This window comes from Argopecten irradians, chromosome 2, assembly GCF_041381155.1.
Source record: "Argopecten irradians isolate NY chromosome 2, Ai_NY, whole genome shotgun sequence".
NCBI classification, from domain to species: domain Eukaryota; kingdom Metazoa; phylum Mollusca; class Bivalvia; order Pectinida; family Pectinidae; genus Argopecten; species Argopecten irradians.
Window position 1 is genome coordinate 48951990 of NC_091135.1, and position 21283 is coordinate 48973272.

Below are 21283 nucleotides of genomic sequence, written 5' to 3' on the forward strand. Positions count from 1 at the left end.
ATTTGCCAGGATTACAGTGAAAAGTGGAAATTCGAATTCAATAGCACGAAATGCAAAATTATTGTAATCGGGAATAATACCGCACGCCAGCTCGACTTCAATTGGATGCTCGGTCCTGTCGATATAGGTATAACTTGTTCTCAAGTTCATCTTGGAACTCTAGTATCAGCCGGAATGTCCAACGTGGAACGTGTTCGCGCGGCGTGTGATAAAGGAAGAAGAACCATCCACTCGATCATTGGCATTGGCCCATCCAATTTCATTAATCCGCTCGTCAAGACCAATTTGTACAAAAAAGTGGTTTTGCCATCTGTTCTCTATGGATGCGAACATTGGGTGCAGTTGAGTGTGAGCGATCTTTCACAACTAGCTCGTTTCCAACACTACGCAGCAAAACTTATTCTTTGTGTACACCGGCGATCAAGATCAGACATGATCGAGCCCATGCTTGGATTATTTCGTATATCTGCCGAAATTGACAGAAGAAAGTTGCGTTTCCTTCAGAAACTGATATCCTTAGAACAGTCGTTTTTAGTCAAGCGAATCTTCACCGCACGATTGTATTCCTATTTGAATGTACAAGTTGTAAAACCAGGATCTTCTTGTGGCAAAGGATACCTTCCAGATATCGTTGGAGTCCTTCAAAGATACGAGCTACTCTCATATCTTGACACGTACCTCAGGTCATGTTCATTCCCCTCTAAATGTAAATGGAAGTCAAGAGTGAATACCGCAATATCATCTACTGAAAACGCGGCCTTGAAAGTCCGTGTGACAAATGATTAAGATTTTGAGATGTTTCGGCTGTGTCATTCATCCTACAAACCATACGTCATGTTGCAAGCAGCAACATCCTTATTGGATGTTCAGGTAATCTACTCCTTGTGTTCCATGTTGACATTATCAGTCATCCATGATACTATAGTGTATGTTCTGTGCCTTCAGCACTTCCACGACACCATAGTTCATTTCTGTGCTAGCTGTGATCATTCCAGAGCTCTCCGTGACAGGTTTCTGCAGGAAATCATGACTGAATTTGGGCCCAGTGTCTTCACCACTATCATAAGCAAAAATGACATTTCATTTGCTGGAACCCTTTTAGGCGAAACGACAGGAGTCCCTTTCCAGGATGCTGCTGCTAGAAAGTCATACCTTGATAAAAATTCGCTTAAAAGAGTAATGGTTTGCCTATTACTCTTCTATTTATACTAATTGAACTTCTCTCTTTGTTCTCTGTTTATGTCGATTTATGTTGTATCTCCACCTGGAGGAAATAAAGTTTGATGATGATGAAAATCATGACAGGGCCCAGTTTCATGAAGATTCCTTAAATTTAAGGAATTCCTTTACTTAAAATTCTCCTTTGGAAAGCATTAAGGATTTTAAGGAAGGCTCCTGAACTTAAAATTTTCCTTAACTTCTGTAATGCTTTTCTGTGGCGAATTTTAATTTAAGACATTCCTTAAAGATATGGACTTCCTTAAAGTTATGGACTGTTCATGAAACTGGGACCTGTTCTTTCTGACTCATTAGTTAAAACACACTTTAGTACTGACTTATGCCTAATAACGCAACACGAGTATGCAATGTATGTTACAACATTTTAATAAAAAATGCTTAAGAGGTGTTAATGAAACAGTGTTAAAAATTTCAACGGTTGCTAAATTTAGCAGCAAATTCTATATTAGGGTTTAAATTAATGTCGAACTAAACTTCTCACGACAAAGCATGGGAAGGTTTCATAATATGTATATATACATTATGTAAGTAATTTTCCCTTATCTACCAATTTCGTATAAATTTGATAGGCTACCGAATTTTCTTATCTGCTATATTAAGCCCAGTATTGCCAACCTCTGATGAGGTCAAATCGGGTGATCACCCTTGAAAAAACGGATGAAAGGGTCAAAACAAGGGTCATATGCGAAACAACATTTTAGTGTAATTTTTAACACTTTTTAAAAAACCCTCTTCCTTGGTTTATAACTTTGCCTTTTGCTACCAATTTTGGGAATGTAGGAAGCGTCAAAGGGGAAAGGTAATTGCAAAGTAAACATGTAACATGACAATTTGCCCCCCTTACCTTTCGTTTTTGTCTCTTTTTTGTCTTTAGTTTTAGAGTTTAGTATTTTTATTTATTATTACTGTGCAGGTTTTCTCCGGCTATCTAGCTTATAGATAGAGCTGAGCATTCAGCAGAATCCTGGGAGAATGCACAGGTGGAATGAGGTCTAGAACAAGTAATATTGTGAAGGTTTTATACAGGTAGAAGATGATGACAAATGACATCTAACTGATTTGCAACCAGGAAGATAAAAGAAATACGCAGAAGACAGAACCCTGTTATTCTTAAAACTCAAGTTCTGAAATATAATATCAAAAGTAATCGTTGTATTGAAGACTAGTGATACCATTGCCTATAGTAAACACCGTCTAAATTTTACTCATACAAGGCAGAATATTTGGCATCCTTCTTATGTTTTAGGCAATATAATCAATTTGAATCCTGAAAAAAACCCATTTTGATATAACTAGAACTAAATTTTATAAAATGTTTTGTTTTCCACTATTGAGTTAATTTGGTCATTTTCTATTCCTGGCGCATGTTTGAGATTATGTTATCATTTCTGGAAATGAACTTTAAATACAGTATAGATTACCAATACGAGTCCGCTTAGAAGAACTTGACTGTTCCTGAAAACTACTATAACTATTATAAATATGTAGCCTGCAACATCGCAATTTCTCTTTATCTGTCAAGGTCACTTTAATTTCCTTACCGATTTTGTGGTCCACCATGCATGGGCACGTGTCCTAGGTGAAAACCCTGTAGGAAGCACACTTCGGTAAAGGTCGTCTTCGTTATATCACAAATTTAATTAAACTTCGATAGATCAAAGCATGGACATCGATTTTAACCAGATTATTTTACAAAACGCAAGAAGAAAAATCGTGCAATGAAATATTTCATCTGAAACCCTAACAATGAAAACTACCAAATATTAAAATGTTTTCGAGCAATGAGTATGGTGTGGAAGTTCTTCCTTTTTTTAAAACACAAATTCATCAATATTGATGATAAATATATATTGTTTGACGAAAAAGTGTTTTTTATAAATTTTTTTTTTTATAATTTATTTTTTATTTCATTTTCATGTGCAATATACCACATAATAAATAGATTCTCGCATTCTTATTTACATCCAATATCCCTATCACGCTCATTCTCAAAACATCTTACTCATATCATCATCATCATCATCACATCATCAATCGTCACCATCATCACAACCAACATTGTTCCATGAGTTTTCATCATCATCATCATCATCACAACCATAATCTATCTCATCATCATCATAACATCATCTTCATCATCAATATCATCATCACCACCATCATCTTTATCATCATCAACATAATTATAATCATCAACATCTTCATCTTCATCATCAGCATTCATCATCACATCGTCTTTATTATCTCATCATACTGTCAATTATCATACTTTCATCTTATATTAACCATTCAAGAACAATCACACTATTCCGTCCACACATAAAAAGACGCATACATAATCATATATTCTCTTCTCTCATACTATCTTTCACTCATGAAGGCGGTTATTAGTAAGGTGATAATAGTAAATTAGATGCAAGTTGGGCCATATAGTATATATATATTGATAGAGGTATATTGCACTTATAAGTAGAGCAGAAAGAAAAGAAAGGAAAGTATAGCAAGGAGGTAAGATAAAGATTTAGAAAGGAGGAAGGTAGGCTAGCAGAATTGTGGTATTCGGCCATGTCAAAAACAATCTTAAATACTTAATATGTATATGTCTTTTAAAAAATCAAAATAAGTCAGCAGAATATATAATAAAAGAACACTGAAACAGGCTTAAGAGAAATCAATAAGTTTTTTCCACTTACTCCACTCTGTATCAAATTTTTCCTTTTTTCCTTTTCCAATAGCAATATATTTTTGAACATTATAATGGTCTTTTATTGTATTAATTAAAGAATTTAAATGTATTGAATTATGAAAGCATCTCATCCTATAAATATATTGTTTAATAATAATAATAATTTCATTATCAACCCTATTTATTGATGGATGATTATCAGAGATCAACCCAAATAGAAATGACTTTTTATTTACAGCAAAGGGAATTAATAAAGCCTGTAAGAATGTTTCAAAACTTTGTAGTAATGACTGTACCTCAATACATTCCCATAAAATATGTATAATAGTTTCTCTTTCAGAATTACACAGTATACAAAGAGGGGAGGTAACCAGACCAATTTTGAATAAAAAAGAATTTGTTGTTAAAATATGATGAGCTACTCGGAACTGAAACCACTGAAGCTTTGTATTTTTTGTGACCTGGAAAGGGATTTTATATATATTTGTCCAATCAGTATCATTCAAATCATCAAATATCAAGTTCCATTTTCTTTTACTAGATGGTGTTGTGTTATTTTTCATAAGCTTTTTGTAAAATATCTTTGAGCCTTTCATTTTAGGACACTCGAAAAATGATTTTTAAATTTGATGGTATAAAGGGACAGACAATTCTATTATTACTCAAATCCTAACCTGAAATCACCTTCTTAATGGCTGATGTAAAGCCGTGATATTGCAAAAAGTTTGTCACAATCTGGTATTTCTGTGAGAATTCATTTAAAGAATAAAAAGATCCTGTGGATATATCTTTCATTACATCAAAAATATTAACAACGCCTTTTTTATACCAATTTTTATAAAAAATAGTTTTCCCCCCAATACATATCTTTTTGTTATACCAGAGTGGTATTTCCCAAACTGACTCATTTTTCTCCTTCTTTTCCTGTTGTTGGTTAAGTCTATGCCATGATCTTAAGACATCTCTCCAAAACTGGTTTTTACATTTGTTTATACTTAAATAAATATATTCGCTACCACAGTTGGCCAATAAATCAATATCAATATAAGTTTTCAAAATAGATTGCCATTTTTTTTCATTGGTTTGGAATAGTCTCCTTATCCAATTCAATTTTAGCGAGCAAATAAAAGTGTCAATATTTATCATTTTCAAGCCTCCATTCATGTAATCTTGAACCACAACATCTCTCTTGATTTTATCTGACCCACCATTCCATAAGAAATGAAACAAAATTGAGTTTAGATTCTTCAGAAAAAGTTCGTTTGGATTAGGAAGAGAAATAAAAAGATGATTAAGTTGCGATACAAGCAATGACTTAATTATATGAATTCTGCCTATTGGGGTCAAAGACCTTCTACTCCAAGTTTTGATTAGAGACTTAAGTTTAATTAATTTTTTATCAAAGTTCAACTTTGGAATTTCATGGAGGTTCACGCTGAACTCAATTCCTAATAAAGTGAATTTGTTTCTACCCCACTGTAAATTTAAATGTGGTAAAAATGAGTCCTGGCTATACTTTTTGCGACCTATCCAAACTACTTGAGTTTTTTCTATGTTAATTTTCAAACCTGAAATTTTTGAATATTCGTCCAATTCATTAATTGCCCCAGCCAAAGATTTTTCGGATCCATCTAATATAAGTGATGTGTCGTCTGCATACTGTGATACTAGTATTGGACAATTATCAATATCAATACCTGTAATATTATCATTATTTCTTAATCTAATGGCCAAAATTTCTGCACATAGTATAAACAAGTAAGGAGCGATTGGATCTCCTTGACGACAGCCTCGTTTTATATTAAGAGAAGAAGATAAATTACCACCTTGATTAACTACTGAGAAAGCATTCCTATGTAGAGTTTTAACCCAAGACAAAATACTGTTACCAAAACCAAAATAATTTAAAACTTTTTCAATAAAATCCCATGATACTGAATCAAAAGCTTTTTCAAAGTCTATCATTAATAACATCCCAGGAATATCGTGTTCTTCTGCATAATGCATTATATCATAAATCAGCCTAGTATTTACCCCTATGTATCTACCCGAAAGAAATCCTGTTTGATCGTTATCTATCAATTTATCCATAACACTTCTAATTTTATAAGCTACAGTACCTGATGCAATTTTGTAAACAATATTCAATAATGATATAGGCCTCCAATTTTTTATGAAATGTTTCGGTTTGTTAGCTTTTGGAATACATGTAATAACTCCTTGTCTTTGAGTTATAGACAATTCTCCCATTCTATATCCATAATTAATTGATCTGACAACAAAATGACCTATCTGCCTCCAAAAACATTTAAAAAATTCAGCTGTGAATCCGTCAGACCCTGGACTTTTGTTATTCTTCATGTGTTTTAAAGTTTTACCTGCTTCTTTAAAAGTTATCTCCCCTTCTAAACTATTTGATTCAATTTGAGATAATTTTGGTACTTCACAATTTTGGAGAAATAGTTCTAAATTTATATTATCCGGTGAATCCCAAGGTAAATCATATAATTTCCTATAAAAACTGCTTACTTCTTCTAAAATGTCATCCTGTTTTGTTATAACACCATTATCTGTAAACAACTTAGGTATAATTTTGGACGTAAAATTTCTGTTCTCTAGGCTAAAAAAATAGTTTGTAGGCTTTTCCCCTTCTTCTACCCATCGTGCTCTAGAACGAATTATACTACCTTTAATTTTTTGTAATCTGATAGACTGTAATTCCTTTTTCTTCATGTCTAATTCTTCTATATTAACATTTTCTTCAACTTCCAACTTTTCAATTAATTTTTTAAGATTATCCTCACAAATATTCAACTGTTTTTTCTTGTAAGATGAGTAAGAAATAGTTTTCCCTCTAATTTCCATTAGTAATGTCTCCAAAAATAGCTGATCGTTTATTATAAATTGTAAATCATAGTCTGGAATATTATTCAAATTTTCAATGTCATAAACAGGAATACAATATTGTTTTTTAACAGTATCAATACAATTATTTATAGTATTAAGATAATCAACATCATGTAATAAAGAATTATTAAATTTCCACAGACCCTTACCTTTTTTAAACTCATTTATTTTAATAATTATTTTGGGTAGAGAGTGGTCTGATCTATAGCCTGGGTCTATGCAAGAATGATTTACACTACCCAATAAATTTTCTGAAATAAGAAAAAAAAATCAAGACGGGCTTGTCTAACTGGGTTGTTCTTCCTCCATGTATACCTTCTAGTTTCCTCATGTTGTTCTCTAAAAATATCTATCAAATTACAATTATCAATTAACTCTAAAACTTTATCTCTGGCCCGAGGGTTATTAATGTTCTTATAGTTTTCATCATAATCAAGATCAGGTTTTAATACTAAGTTAAAATCACCACATACAACTATACTTGAATTATTATAGTAATCTAAGGCTTCATACACCTTATTATAAAAATCTGGTTGATCCTGGTTAGGACAATATATTATTTCAATGCCATTCGCAAGCCTTCTATCTCAACATCTAAAGCTAAAAAATTACCTGTTGAATCCTTCTTTTCCCTATATACTTTAAATTCAAAATTATTATTTAAAAAATATAGCAACCCCTCTGGCATTTGACCTGTAGGAATTAAAATAGGACTCGTATCCCCACTCATTTCTAATTAGCTCTTCATTTTCCGGAGTAAAGTGGGTATCTTGCAAACAATAAATACTGTAATGCTTTTCTCTAAGATACATAAAGACATCTCTACGTTTAAGTTTATCAGAAAGCCCTTGACAATTGGCCGAAACCACAGTCAGTGATTAATTTAATTAGTGTAGATGCTTTTCAGCAAAGAATGGCCGTTTTAGTTAAGTCCTAATTAGAACAAAGATTATATTTTTGCAGTGGTTGCCTGTAAATCTTGGGTTTGTGACGTTCAGTTCAGAAAACTGATGAAAATTTCAAAAAGGAGGTCACAGTGACCGAGTTAAAGACCCACTACTTTTCCTAAACAAAAAATTCTCATTATCTTAAAAACAACAATAACATCAGAAAATGTGAATTGGTGGTCTAAGAAGAGACAATAGAATTAAACAAATGCAAGATTCCCTCCGTAATCTATGTTAACAGTGAAGATTCATTTCGCAGTTATGCTGTCTGGCGCAGTCAATTATAAATTATTTATATTTGCCCCGGAAAGATAGTGGGCCTTTAATGTATTTTTATCAAGGTAACCACGAAATTAAGATTCCTCATTTCGTCGCCTTTTGGTGTTTTTTTAATAATAATACATATACAAAATGTATATCAGTAACAGTAAAATGTACAGTAGTGTTTGAGTATGTGAATGACTGTCTTTGGGGGCAGTTGTATGTCGATCAGTGAAGAGGGTGAAGGGGAGGGGGTGTATGAAGTTGCACAAGTTTTATAAATTAGTACAGTAGGATTTGCATTAATGATGCTGTTGATGTGAAGTTGGTTATTATAAAAAAATGTAGTAGCATTTTCTTCCCTCATAAGGCCTATTAGTCCAAACCCGTCTAAATTAATAAGGCATTTTTCCAATTTTCCCCTCTTATATACATTAGGCGAAAAAATTAAAAGCCTAATAATATAGGCAGGTTTAGCGGACTATATAATTATATGGAATATTGGAAAGTCCGGAATATTTATCCCGGAAACCGGAAACGTTTTATATTGTTAGTTGAATCTGGCTCCAACTGACGCTTGAAGCGGGAGGTATGATGTCAAACCTCAAAACATTGTGAACTTCGGATTCCCTAAATGACAGCGGAATGGTGGATAACAGTAGCGCCGACATATCTGAAAAACGTACAGGGTTGATTATTCACTTCTTATTGAATGCATGCTTTTTCTTAAATCGGCCTTTATTTTCAATACATTTTTGGACAGCGCAAAACATGCTCGGGCCCATTCTGTTCATCAGGTTGGGGACACTCCCGTACATATGCAGGATAATCCTGCATTTGAGTAACAGTCCTGTATATGAGGGATAATTTTGTTACGCAAATGCAGGATTCTGTGAAATGAAAACGGATAAAGTTGTTTTAAACATGTCAATCAAAAAAAGGCATCAAAATTTTCACATGGCAACATCACTAATACAACTTTCCTCATTATTACTCAAATGAAAACAAATTTCATTATCTAAATGTTTGTAAAAGTCACAAACAAAATCACCTCTATTGCTTACTATGGGGCTAAAATTAGAACACAGGTAAAATTCAATCAACCATGATATTTGCACTAACTTCCCCTGATGGCTATAGACTGTAGTCTATGGAGAGCACCTAAATTGTCACTTTATGACAAAGTGAGATATTAGAATTCAATAGTTCAGACACAAAAACATAGAGTCTTCCATCAGTTATATGGCTATCAAAAATTATGACGCCCTTTTTTGATACAAATTTTAAAACAACTTTATCCATTTTCATTTCACAAAATCCTGCATTTGAGTAATAAATTTATCCCTCAAATACAGGACTATTACTCAAATGCAGGACTATTCTGCATATGTACGGGAGTGTCCCCAACCTGTTCATAGTGTCCATTCACGATCGTTCATTTAACCTTATATAAACCATGGAATAGATTCCCAGGGGACTATTGGTGTCTTAGATTTACAGAATTTGTACCCAAATTCCTGATTTGTGAAAAACCAAACACAAAGTTAGGTTCTTATTTGTTTGCTTGAGGACACAACTGATAAACATTTTTGAGTAGCCACTGATATAGGCCTAAAGGGTCGGTCGGGTTACCTTATTTGCTAGGGTAGGCCTATATGTTTTTGTTCTGTAACAGGGTGAGAGTAGTGTGCCACCAGCCTGGCTCGAACCCGCAACCCCGGACTTCCTGGTCTACCGCTCTACCGACTGAGCTAAAGTGAAACTCCTCCTAGCACGAAGCTAGAAGGCGACCGTATCACTATGTACAACTAGAACACTGACACGTCAGAAAGGGCCCCGCTATGTGTCTGACGTGCTTAAGTGGAAAAGTAGTATTTTGACAACGAATTCTTCCGTGTTAGCTATATGTTGCTAATAAATAATTAATGTCAACATTAATTGGGAAACCGATGATGGTACATTATTATAATTCTTTGGAAAAAGTCTTCCAAGTATTTAACTTGAATCCTGATTCCAAGCTAACATTACATTAAGAGCATACAATTAACTCAAATAAATTTGACCTTGACCTTTGACTTAGTAACCTTGGCCCATGACCTTACCTTTGGACAGTCAACTCCTTGTTTAATTCTGAACAACTTTGCATCATAATGTTATAACAAAATGTTTATCAGTTAAGAGCAACAACATTGTGATTTTTTTAAATGTTAAAATCCAAGATGGCCGATTTTTTAATTTAATTTCAGCCTGAAAAATTACCAAGCAGATCTAGGATGGATGGGGAATCATCATGTAAAATATGGGGAAAATACTCCACTCCCTTCCATCATTCATGTGCAAAAAAAAAAAAACTGACAGACGGACGGACGGACAGACGGACGGACAACCTGAATACTATAGGGCACCCGCATCTAGATGCGGGGCCCTAATTAAAATCTATAATAGTTCTATTTACCAACAGGTAGGGCTGCCGCGGTTCACCGGTATATTGGGGTATTGCAATACACCACCAAAAAATATTGTACCGCGATACAGTTTACCTGTACCGGTTTTTTTACGATATATTTTCTTAGTATCATAATTTCATTAATTTGATATAATTAAAACGTCCTGTCATTAAAACAAAACCAGCAAGTTGTATTTGTTTTCCTTTCCGATAATATGAAGCCATGTGGGTATCCCTTTCGTTTTCATTCGATTCAGATGTCGGTCAAATGTTTATAACTAACGTGTATAATGTTCAAATGATTCAAACATTTACATGACGTTGAATATAAACAATATGACATTAGGCTAGTTTCTGAAATATTATCAAGCTGATTCGCTCCATCAATCAACAATACCGGAATAGCTAATTCTCTAAACACATTTAAGGCCCGGTGAATACATGGCTGCAGGGATTTTGCCAGCTTTTTCAGGCTTCATCGTCCGCCGCCATTTTCGATTTCCTACACGTGTCAAAACAACACTGCAAGCCGGTCAGCCCTTTGAAGTTTAATCACGATCGTAAGCTTATTTTGCCAGGACAATTGTACGTAAATTTGTTCATCATTTAGGTTCAAAAGTGTAAATATTTGCAGACACTATCATGTTTAGTTATTGCATTATTAGGTTACGATCGTCTGTAACAGTTAGCCTAGCGTTTTCACAAACAGACTCGTATTTTTTTTAAAACAAGAACACATTTGAACATTTTTGTTACTCAACAACATGGTTCAAATCGATGTAAAACTACATAACATAGCACTGTATGTTTGTATAATGTAATGGGTGTTTTTATTATGGAATATATACAAAATAGACAACACATATGTTAAGGTCAAAATATTGCAATACATTATACAATTATGGCCCTCTGTGGAGGGATACATCTAGAATTGTCTCCCTGGAAAGAGTTATTTTCTCGAGGGCGAAGCCCGAGAGAAAATAACTCTTTCCAGGGAGACAATTCTAGATGTATCCCGACACATAGGGACATAATTATTTTATTATACCGAACAAAATCAAAAGAAAAAAAAATCTCTGTTAAAAGAATCCATGAAGATATTTCCCAACAACAACGTTGTTAAATTCGTTGGGCTACAAAAAAATAAACAACAGCGTTGCCATATGTTGGTTGACGTTGCAGATGACGTCAACTTCCGGTCACGTGCGGAGCTTCCAAGGGGTTATTTCCCTGGGGTTATTTCCCTGGGGTTATTTCCCTCGCCTTCCAATTCCGGGAAAACATCTAACTTATTCAATGTCATGTGATCAAGTTTAATCCAATCAGAACATTCAAAATAAAAGTGAGGTATAATAAATCACAATACAGTTGTTGTGTATCGCAATATATCGTGGTACGCTTCTGCCGTATCGCGGCAGCCCTACCAACAGGGCCTCGTTCCTAATGATGAGATATAGGCCTATAACATTACAACTGTAACATATATAGATAGATGTGACCTTTCCTATCTCATTATTAGGAATGAGGCCCTGTGATTTACCTGTTTACTTCGGTCAGACATTGGTTGACAAGAAACTACAACAGATTAAATACACAGAAAAGTCTATGACAACATAAAGATATGTTGTTTAGTACTTGAAATATTTCAAATCTTCTTACCAAGTTTTAAAAGAGTGGTGCAAAATAATAATAAAGTGATTAGAGTCATTTGAATATTCTGAGATCAGCCACTAACCATGAAATTATCTGGTATGATGAACGCCGACAACACATCGGAAATATTTTACATTTGCACAATCTGGTATGCTCATATAGGCATATGACAGCTATGATTCAAGATATCAAAAGTTTTAATATGCTTGTACATTTTTCTTAAACAGTTGAACTTTTTGCAATACACTTACAAAATCTTTTGTGTTCACAGGACTGGATTCAAGGTATCGAAAGTTTTGACTATTTTTTATTCTTTAATTTTCAGTTAATAAAGCCTTGGGAATTAATTTAACAGCTGAAGATATTCAGAGTAACCCAGAGTTTGTCGATCTACTGTTGATCCTGAGTGACCACATTAGTGACGAGGGAGTGTCCTCTTTAGTACAACAAGATCTGCAACAGGTTACCATCCTTACATTAATTAATACACACTCCAACAAAACATGTACTGACTTCAATCAGTAAACCTAGTAATAGGCAGTCATGTAGGCGCTAAAACCAATAACTAATTAACTCAAAAATCTTGCCAAGATTTGATAGAAATGATGTAAATTAAGCATCTAAACAAAATACATTGTAAGTTGGATCTGTTTTTTTTCCAGATCAAGAGTCAGACTCAAAGAGTTTAGTGCATTTCGCTCTTGGAGGTGTCATGAAATTTAATGTTGATTACGTGATAATATATGATTTTTTAAGTCACCTGAGATGAAGTCTCAAGTGACCTATTCTAATCGCCTTTTGTCCGTCGTCGTGCGTCGTATGTCTGTAAACAATTTACATTTTGGACTTCTTCTAAAAAAACCCTGAAGCAAATTCAATGAAATTTTGCACAAACCTTCTAAGGCATAAGGCCAATCAAAATTGTGAATTATATGGACCCCAACCCCCTGGGGGCTGTTGGAGGGGCCAAAAGGGGTAAAATTGACTATAATTTCAAAAATCTTCTTCTCCACTCACAGATGTGATGGAATCAAATACTCTCCACAGATAGAAAGATCTAAATGTCCTTTACAAAAATTGTGAATTATATGACCCTGGGGTCTCAGGTGTCCTCTTGGGGAGGGGGTTAAGTTTACTTTAGTTTATATAGGGAAAACACATTTTTGAGCATTATTTGGTCATTTGTAAAAGGAAATGAGTCAAATAATGTCAGAATTATCCCTATGAAATGGCCATTGAATCCTATTAATAAATTTTCCATGACTGACTCACAGAGGCCGTAGGGGTGGGGCCAAAAGGGGTCAAATAAGCTAAAACTTCAAAAATCTTCCTCTGAAATTCTGGAACTGGTAGAATCAAATACTCTTCATAGATTGAAAGGTCATAAGGTCCTTTACAAAAATTGTGAAATATATGACCCTGGGGTCTCATGTTTCCCCTGGGGATGGGGTCAAGTTTATATAGTTTAAATAGGAAAAACACATTTATGAATGTTATCTTCTTATTTTTCATAGGAAATTAGTCAAACTTGGTTAGAATTATTAGCCTGAAATATCATTTTAACACCATATTCATATTGGTCCTGGCTGACCCCCAGGGACCAGAGGGGCGGGGCCAAAATGGGTCAAAATGGCTAAAATTTCAAAAATCTTCTTCTGAATTCACAGATTTGATGGAACAAAATACTCTTCATAGATTGGAAGCTCTTAAGGCCCTTTACAAAAATTGTGAATTTCATGGCCCTGAAACAAACATGTAGACGAACACGTTGTGTTAGTGTTATTTCGGACTGAAGAAGGCCCTATAGTGGCTGAATATATATTCCATAGAAATGATTTTGATTTTACTTTGAATTTATTTTGGCCTTTTATTTCGGATTATTAATATACTAGCTTTATACCGTTTTTCCTCATTATCATGGCCCTGGGATCTCGGATTTTCCCCTTGGGAGGGGGTCAAATTTACTATAGTCTATATAGGAAAAACACATTTATGAACATTATTTTCTTAGTTTCAATAGGAAATGAGTCAAACTTTGTTAGAATTATTAGCCTGAAATAGCATTTTAACACCATATCCATATTGGTCCTGGCTGACCCCCAGAGACCAAAGGGGCGGGGCCAAAATGGGTCAAAATGGCTAAATTTCAAAAATCTTCTTCTGAATTCACAGATTTGATGGAACCAAATAGTCTCCATAGATTAAAAAGTGAAATTTACAAAATCACTGACACTGACTGACTTCTAGTTTGGTTTTGTTGTTTAATGTTAGCAAAGCAAATTGGAATCTTAAGCATAAGGTTTGATAACATAATACACTAACTATCAAAATGAAAAAACAAAAAATAAAAATTCTAATATGAAAGTTTAACTTTAAAGTTTATTTTAATTCGTAAATAATTTTTATAGATTTGAACCAACTTTGCAATGCTCTTTCTGTAGCAGCACTCAGGTGACCGCCAAGGCCTCTTGAGCCTCTTGTTTTCATCTACATGTATAATACTTTTGTATCAATATATTTCAACATTATTAAAGAGTTTCTCTTCAATATCTGTATAATTGTGTTTCTATTAGATAGAAAAAGAATTCTTTTTAACATATCAAAATGTTTGTTGAACTTGAATTGAATATTATATGTCCTTACCCTGTGCATCTTTTACCAGAAGTATGTTTTAAATATTTTTTAATTAGATTTTCTAAAATCCATTTGCTACTTTATGACTAATTGCTATTAAAGGAATTATATTAACAAAGTTAAACATCCTACATTAATTAAGTGAATGATAAGGCACTTCAGTCTAAATGTACTGTATCTATATTTTTATCTATGTTTTGCAGGCTGACATCTGACCCGAAGGGTCAGATGACCTATAGTCGTCATGTTTCGTCCGTCGTCGTCCGCCGTGCGCCGTCCGCCGTGCGCCGTGCGCCGTCCGCCGTGCGTTAACATTTCACATTTTGAACTTCTTCTCAAGTTCTACCGGTGCGATTTAGCTGAAACTTGCATGAAATGATCGTGACATGGTCCCGACAAAGTGTTGTTATTTTTCGGGTCGATCTGAAATCCAAGATGGCCGCCACAGCCGCCATCTTGAAAACACATTTTGAACTTCTTTTCAAGTTCTACCGGTGCGATTTTGGCTGAAACTTGCATGAAATGATCCTGACATGGTCCCGACAAAGTGTTGTTATTTTTCGGGTCGATCTGAAATCCAAGATGGCCGCCACAGCCGCCATCTTGAAAACACATTTTGAACTTCTTCTCAAGTTCTACCAGTGCAATTTGGCTGAAACTTGCATGAAATGATCCTGACATGGTCCCGACAAAGTGTTGTTATTTTTCGGGTCGATCTGAAATCCAAGATGGCCGCCACAGCCGCCATCTTGAAAACACATTTTGAACTTCTTCTCAAGTTCTACCGGTGCAATTTGGCTGAAACTTGCATGGAATGATCCTGACATGGTCCCGACAAAGTGTTGTTATTTTTCGGGTCGATCCAAAATCCAAGATGGCCGCCACAGCCGCCATCTTGAAAACACATTTTGAACTTCTTCTCAAGTTCTACCAGTGCGATTTAGCTGAAACTTGCATTAAATGATCCTGACATGGTCCCGACAAAGTGTTGTTATTTTTCGGGTCGATCTGAAATCCAAGATGGCCGCCACAGCCGCCATCTTGAAAAACACATTTTGAACTTCTTCTCAAGTTCTACCAGTGCGATTTGGCTGAAACTTGCATGAAATGATCCTGACATGGTCCCGACAAAGTGTTGTTATTTTTCGGGTCGATCCAAAATCCAAGATGGCCGCCACAGCCGCCATCTTGAAAACACATTTTGAACTTCTTCTCAAGTTCTATTAGTGCGATTTGGCTGAAACTTGCATGAAATGATCCTGACATGGTCCCGACAAAGTGTTGTTATTTTTCGGGTCGATCCAAAATCCAACATGGCCGCCACAGCCGCCATCTTGAAAACACATTTTGAACTTCTTCTCAAGTTCTACCAGTGCAATTTGGCTGAAACTTGCATGAAATGATCCTGACATGGTCCCGACAAAGTGTTGTTATTTTTCGGGTCGATCTGAAATCCAAGATGGCCGCCACAGCCGCCATCTTGAAAACACATTTTGAACTTCTTCTCAAGTTCTACCAGTGCGATTTGGCTGAAACTTGCATGAAATGATCCTGACATGGTCCCGACAAAGTGTTGTTATTTTTCGGGTCTATCCAAAATCCAAGATGGCCGCCACAGCTTCCATCTTGAAAACACATTTTGAACTTCTTCTCAAGTTCTACCTGTGCGATTTGGCTGAAACTTGCATGAAATGATCCTGACATGGTCCTGACAAAGTGTTGTTTTTCGGGTTGATCTGAAATCCAAGATGGCCGCCAAAGCCGCCATCTTGAAAACACATTTTCAACTTCTTCTCAAGTTCTACCAGTGCGATTTGGCTGAAACTTGCATGAAATGATCCTGACATGGTCCTGACAAAGTGACCCCATATGTAATTAATTTTACTATTGCCAAGGTAGTCAGATGACCGTTGTGGCCCTTTGGGCCTCTTGTTATTTATGTTTTGCAGGCTGAAGAAGAGTTGAAACATGAAAAGCACAGTTGGCTGTTGCAGAAAATCCTCTACCACGAGCTGGAGGAACTGTTGCGGGACTATGACATTAAGTCTCATGACACTGCATTGTCTACTGAAGACAGACAGGTAAGATATATAGGATTGAAGTTACAAAAATATACATGTGTATCCTATAGTTATACATGTATTCTAATTTTTCATATTTAGGTGCATTGACAATAATGTTTTTATACAGCCATGCAATTTTTTTTCAACATTTACAGATATTGTAAGATCTTCTTATAAATGTAGTTTGTATATGAATATCTTGTGTCATGGAAATCTACTCAATGGAAAATATTGTTGTTTGGATATTTCATCAGATGCCAACCAAAAGTAGATTAGTTATTGGATAATGTTTGTTGTTTCCATTTTGATTAGTTTCAGACCATCCTGCAGGAGTCACTGACCCGAGCAGAGATAGCTGACTACCTTCACTGTTCCCCTGATCCAGCCTCAAAAAACACACTGCTGGGTTTGAGTAAAGCAGAATTGGCCCAGCAAAACCCACATAAAAAGGTGCATTTCCAGTGGTACTGGATATAACAGCAACGAAGGCACTTCAGATTTTTCTTTTGTCATATATAGGAACTCAATGTAATATATTACAATGTTTTACTGATCAAACAAGAAGGATATCAATGTTGATAAATTTTTTGAATTGCATAATAATTCATAATGTATGTGTGTTTTATTGTCGATTTTTGTGTAGAAGATTATTCTGCTTTGCTTTTTGTGAAAGAATTATGATTTGATCATAAATGAAGTGGGCAAAATGACTCTGATGTAATTCTTGTAAACATAATAGTGTTATTTACCGTTGAACTCAGGAGAAAGCAATGTATTCTCTGTTCTATACAATGTTTTGGTGTTTATTTATGGTGTCAATCAATTCTTCGTTCTTGTAAATTGACATATGAATTTTAGTACGTTTTATTTTTAGCACCTTCCTTTCATACAACAAAAGCTGATTCCTGATATTGAGAAGAGACTTGCAGAGACATGTGATAGCCTAATTAACTTCCACCAGACTGGTCTTGATCAAGGTAAGGAAAACTGGGCCATCTATTGTCCAAACATAGACAAGGTGATTTGTTATAGGTTTACTTGATTATAATTTACTTATTATTATTGTCAAGTTCACTCCACATCTTTCTTTCTTTAGCCCAAAGTGTAAGGGATGCCCTTATTAAAGTGTCTCATATTACACTTGCTGTTTTCACTCTCAGACTGTCCCTTTCTCAATTCTTCCTCTCCTGCAAGTTAACCATAATTATTCCAGAACTATCTTCTACGCTATTTCTAACTGTAACTCTAGTCACATTTATCTCGATTTTGATAAATTTTATCGTAAAAAGCAAAAAAAAACTATTCATTTAATGGTCTCCTACTGTTTTCCTAGGTAAGAATTGATGTGACTCATATAATAGATATATATACATTGGATGACACCATGACCTTTCTGTTAACATTTGACCTCCAGCTGTCAAAAACAAAACTCTGCTATTTTGTTTTACATATTTAGTATTTGATATTGGGCAGTTCATATTGTATAATTTCTTCATCAAAGTTAAGCTGTGTGTTTTGTATCGATTAACCTTTTAGTGTCTCCAACAAAATTTCTTGTCATATTTGGGGACTTTGGTCTATGGAATTGTCTTGTTGCTTGTTGCTACCATTCCAGGATGATAGCTATGATAATCTGTTGCTTTGCCTGCCATGTTGTTGGGATTTAACATGGTTGTGAATAACCAGTTAACTTTGACTGGTTGGCCAAAACTATTTACATGTGTTGATTTGTTACTAGTTGTTGAAGATGTCATGTGTGTAAGGGGCACCAGTGGGGAAATTATTGCAAACAAATTATGATTAGATAAACCCAGAGAAGTCTGAATGCATGTTAGTTGCGGGAATTATTCTCGGAAATCACACAAGGCGGCTCTATATGTACTGAATAGAATATGAGGGTAAGTCTAGAGAGGTTTCAGATGTTCAGTGATATGCCAAGTTTTTTTCATCTATAAATAGCCTAACTGTTAGCTAGCTGATCATGACTTACTTATAGAAACTGTCTGTACATCGGAGATGCAGTTTTGACCACAATATTACGCTTGCTTATGTATTTCACCAACTTGTCAAAGTATTTTTGTACTTCGTACATGGTATATTTGATGGAAAACTTGTTTGCATTATAGCATTAGGAAAAGGTCCACTACATCTTCTAAACAACTTTATTAAAATAAACAAAACGTTAATTTTCATAACGCAGGTCTATTATGTTTCTCGACGTTGTCCTAAAATATGATAATGAATGTTGGAATCATACAGTTTTATATATTATTATAAAGAGAATGTTTTGTTCTTTGTATTCAGATGATATAGAACCTTCCTTCAGCCCTACAACACAGTTACCCGCCCTTGTTGAATCTGATAAACATAGACTACAGAAAACACAGGCTCAGTTGAAAACAATAAGACATGATAAAGAACGACAGTTCTGGTCTTACTACAAGGTAATATTGACATTGTCATAATCCTGTATTATAATTCTTGTCTCAGATTTTTTCAGGAAATGAATTATGGAAGAAATTCACTTGAAATTAGTCAACTAGTTGCAGTTTTAAAGATAAACATTCTAAAATGGCTCTATTTAAAATATAAAGGTCACCAGATCAAGTTTAGATATTGTATCATATAAAAGATACACTTTGATCTATGATTTTATTGTCCCTATTTAGTACAATGATACATTCCTTGGGTTTGCTAATGATATTGTTTGGTATGATTTTGTATTTAGACATTGATTGACTCGTTAAGTTTGCTGGAGGAGGTGGTATCCAAATACAGATTCAGGAACCAGACTGAACATAACACTATCACAACAGAATGGCTGTTAGCAAGATGCGATGGATTATGTCTCAAGATTAGGTTGGTGTTTAAAGTCTGTCGCATCATATTAATGTTAAATCACTGGTTTTACAGCCATATTCTGACAATTTTCACTTCTGAAATAGTAACAATACTTAACAATTAAGTGCTTTTGTAAAACAGAAAGTTTCAACACTTTATAAATTGTATGCTAATTTGGTTGTTATTACATAATTGTGTTATTTTTCATATCAAATAAATTTTTTCATATCAAATAAATTTTAAGTTGTTGACAACATCTCGAAATGAGACGATTGATATATCATGAACATACTATACTCCTGTTACACGCCTAGGGCCATAGAATCATGCTGCCTAAGGCTATTTCAGACACAAAAGCCAATGTGTTTGTCATGTGATTAATAAAGTATTAATTCATGATAATAGATGCATGTGTTTCTACCACAGATTACTGGAGATGCAGGTTCTGTGCGATACATACACAAACGATACTGTGAAAGCTTTACATTCTGTTAGGTAAGTTTAAATACCCGTAGACGATTTATCATGAAGATGCGTTAAACCCCTAAACTAAATTATCTCTGTATGGTCAGAAAGATGCATTTTATAAAAAAATAATGAAACTTTTTTTCTTATAACGTCTATTTTGACCTTTCTTTTGGCAGTTATTAAGAACTCTTGTATGTTGTTTCATGGAGGAGATGTCAGGTCTGAAAGAAATTATTTAAATAATTATATGATAAATATTGAACTTAAAACCACTATAGCACAATTTAGTCTGCTTCAATGCATTGTGACGAAGTGTGTTTGGTTCTTAGAAAACTGAGAAGGAGACTAGTTTATGCTGTTTAGGGTTATGTTTTTATCAAGAAACTTGACCGCAGTTTAATTGAAAAACCAACACCATATTCCTTGTTTGCTATTTAGGAAGACAGATACATGTTGATACATCAACTGTCTGCTACAGATTTATATTAACTGTCACTTGGCAAATTACATGTTTCTCGTTTTCTTTATAGGGATCACTTAGACACCAATTTCCGTGATACAGATAAAGAATTCCACCATATCTCTGAGGCTTTGCGATCCTACGAGTCTGTAGGTATGGGATTTGATGAACTTGTAGAAGAATTCAGGAAACTGAAAGAAGAGAAGGATAACAAACAATGGGCTCTTTCTGAACTTCATCGTGCTGACGATACTGGTGGAACTGTGACGAAACCTTGATCATTAGTGCTGCTAGACTTCCTCTGGGAAGGTTAATAATAATCTAAGGGTGATTATCTCCCTTGTTTTTAGAGGAGATAACCTCAGCAACACTCTTAGTCTTCTATGGGATATATCTGGAAGTGGTGCTTCGAATGGGCAGAGTAATATTTGACACCTTATTAATAAGGTGGTGGCATTGCTGCCGGATTCACTTACAGATATATATGTACGCAAACGAATTGCTTCAGATGTACACCTCACATCTTTACAGTGTAATTGTTGTGTTATCTGATACTAAAAATGTTATTAAACAAGATATTACCTAATTTTTTATTTTGATTTTTTTTTTTGTATTTAACTTGGTATGCAAATTACTGACATTCCTTCATATGATTAGTTTGATAATTCTTAAACAAAA

The 21283-nt window shown here is 34.6% G+C and overlaps 1 protein-coding gene across 1 annotated transcript; it reads left to right on the plus strand.

Moving 5' to 3' along the window:
- Positions 1 to 8597: 8597 nt before the first annotated feature.
- LOC138315783 (HAUS augmin-like complex subunit 4) lies at positions 8598 to 21191 on the plus strand. Its single transcript, XM_069257046.1, has 9 exons — positions 8598 to 8722; positions 12465 to 12601; positions 16723 to 16854; positions 17149 to 17286; positions 17711 to 17813; positions 19141 to 19280; positions 19565 to 19695; positions 20104 to 20172; positions 20676 to 21191. Exons 1-9 carry the CDS (start codon positions 8686 to 8688, stop codon positions 20881 to 20883), a joined length of 1095 nt encoding a protein of 364 aa, XP_069113147.1. The 5' UTR covers positions 8598 to 8685; the 3' UTR covers positions 20884 to 21191.
- Positions 21192 to 21283: the final 92 nt, after the last annotated feature.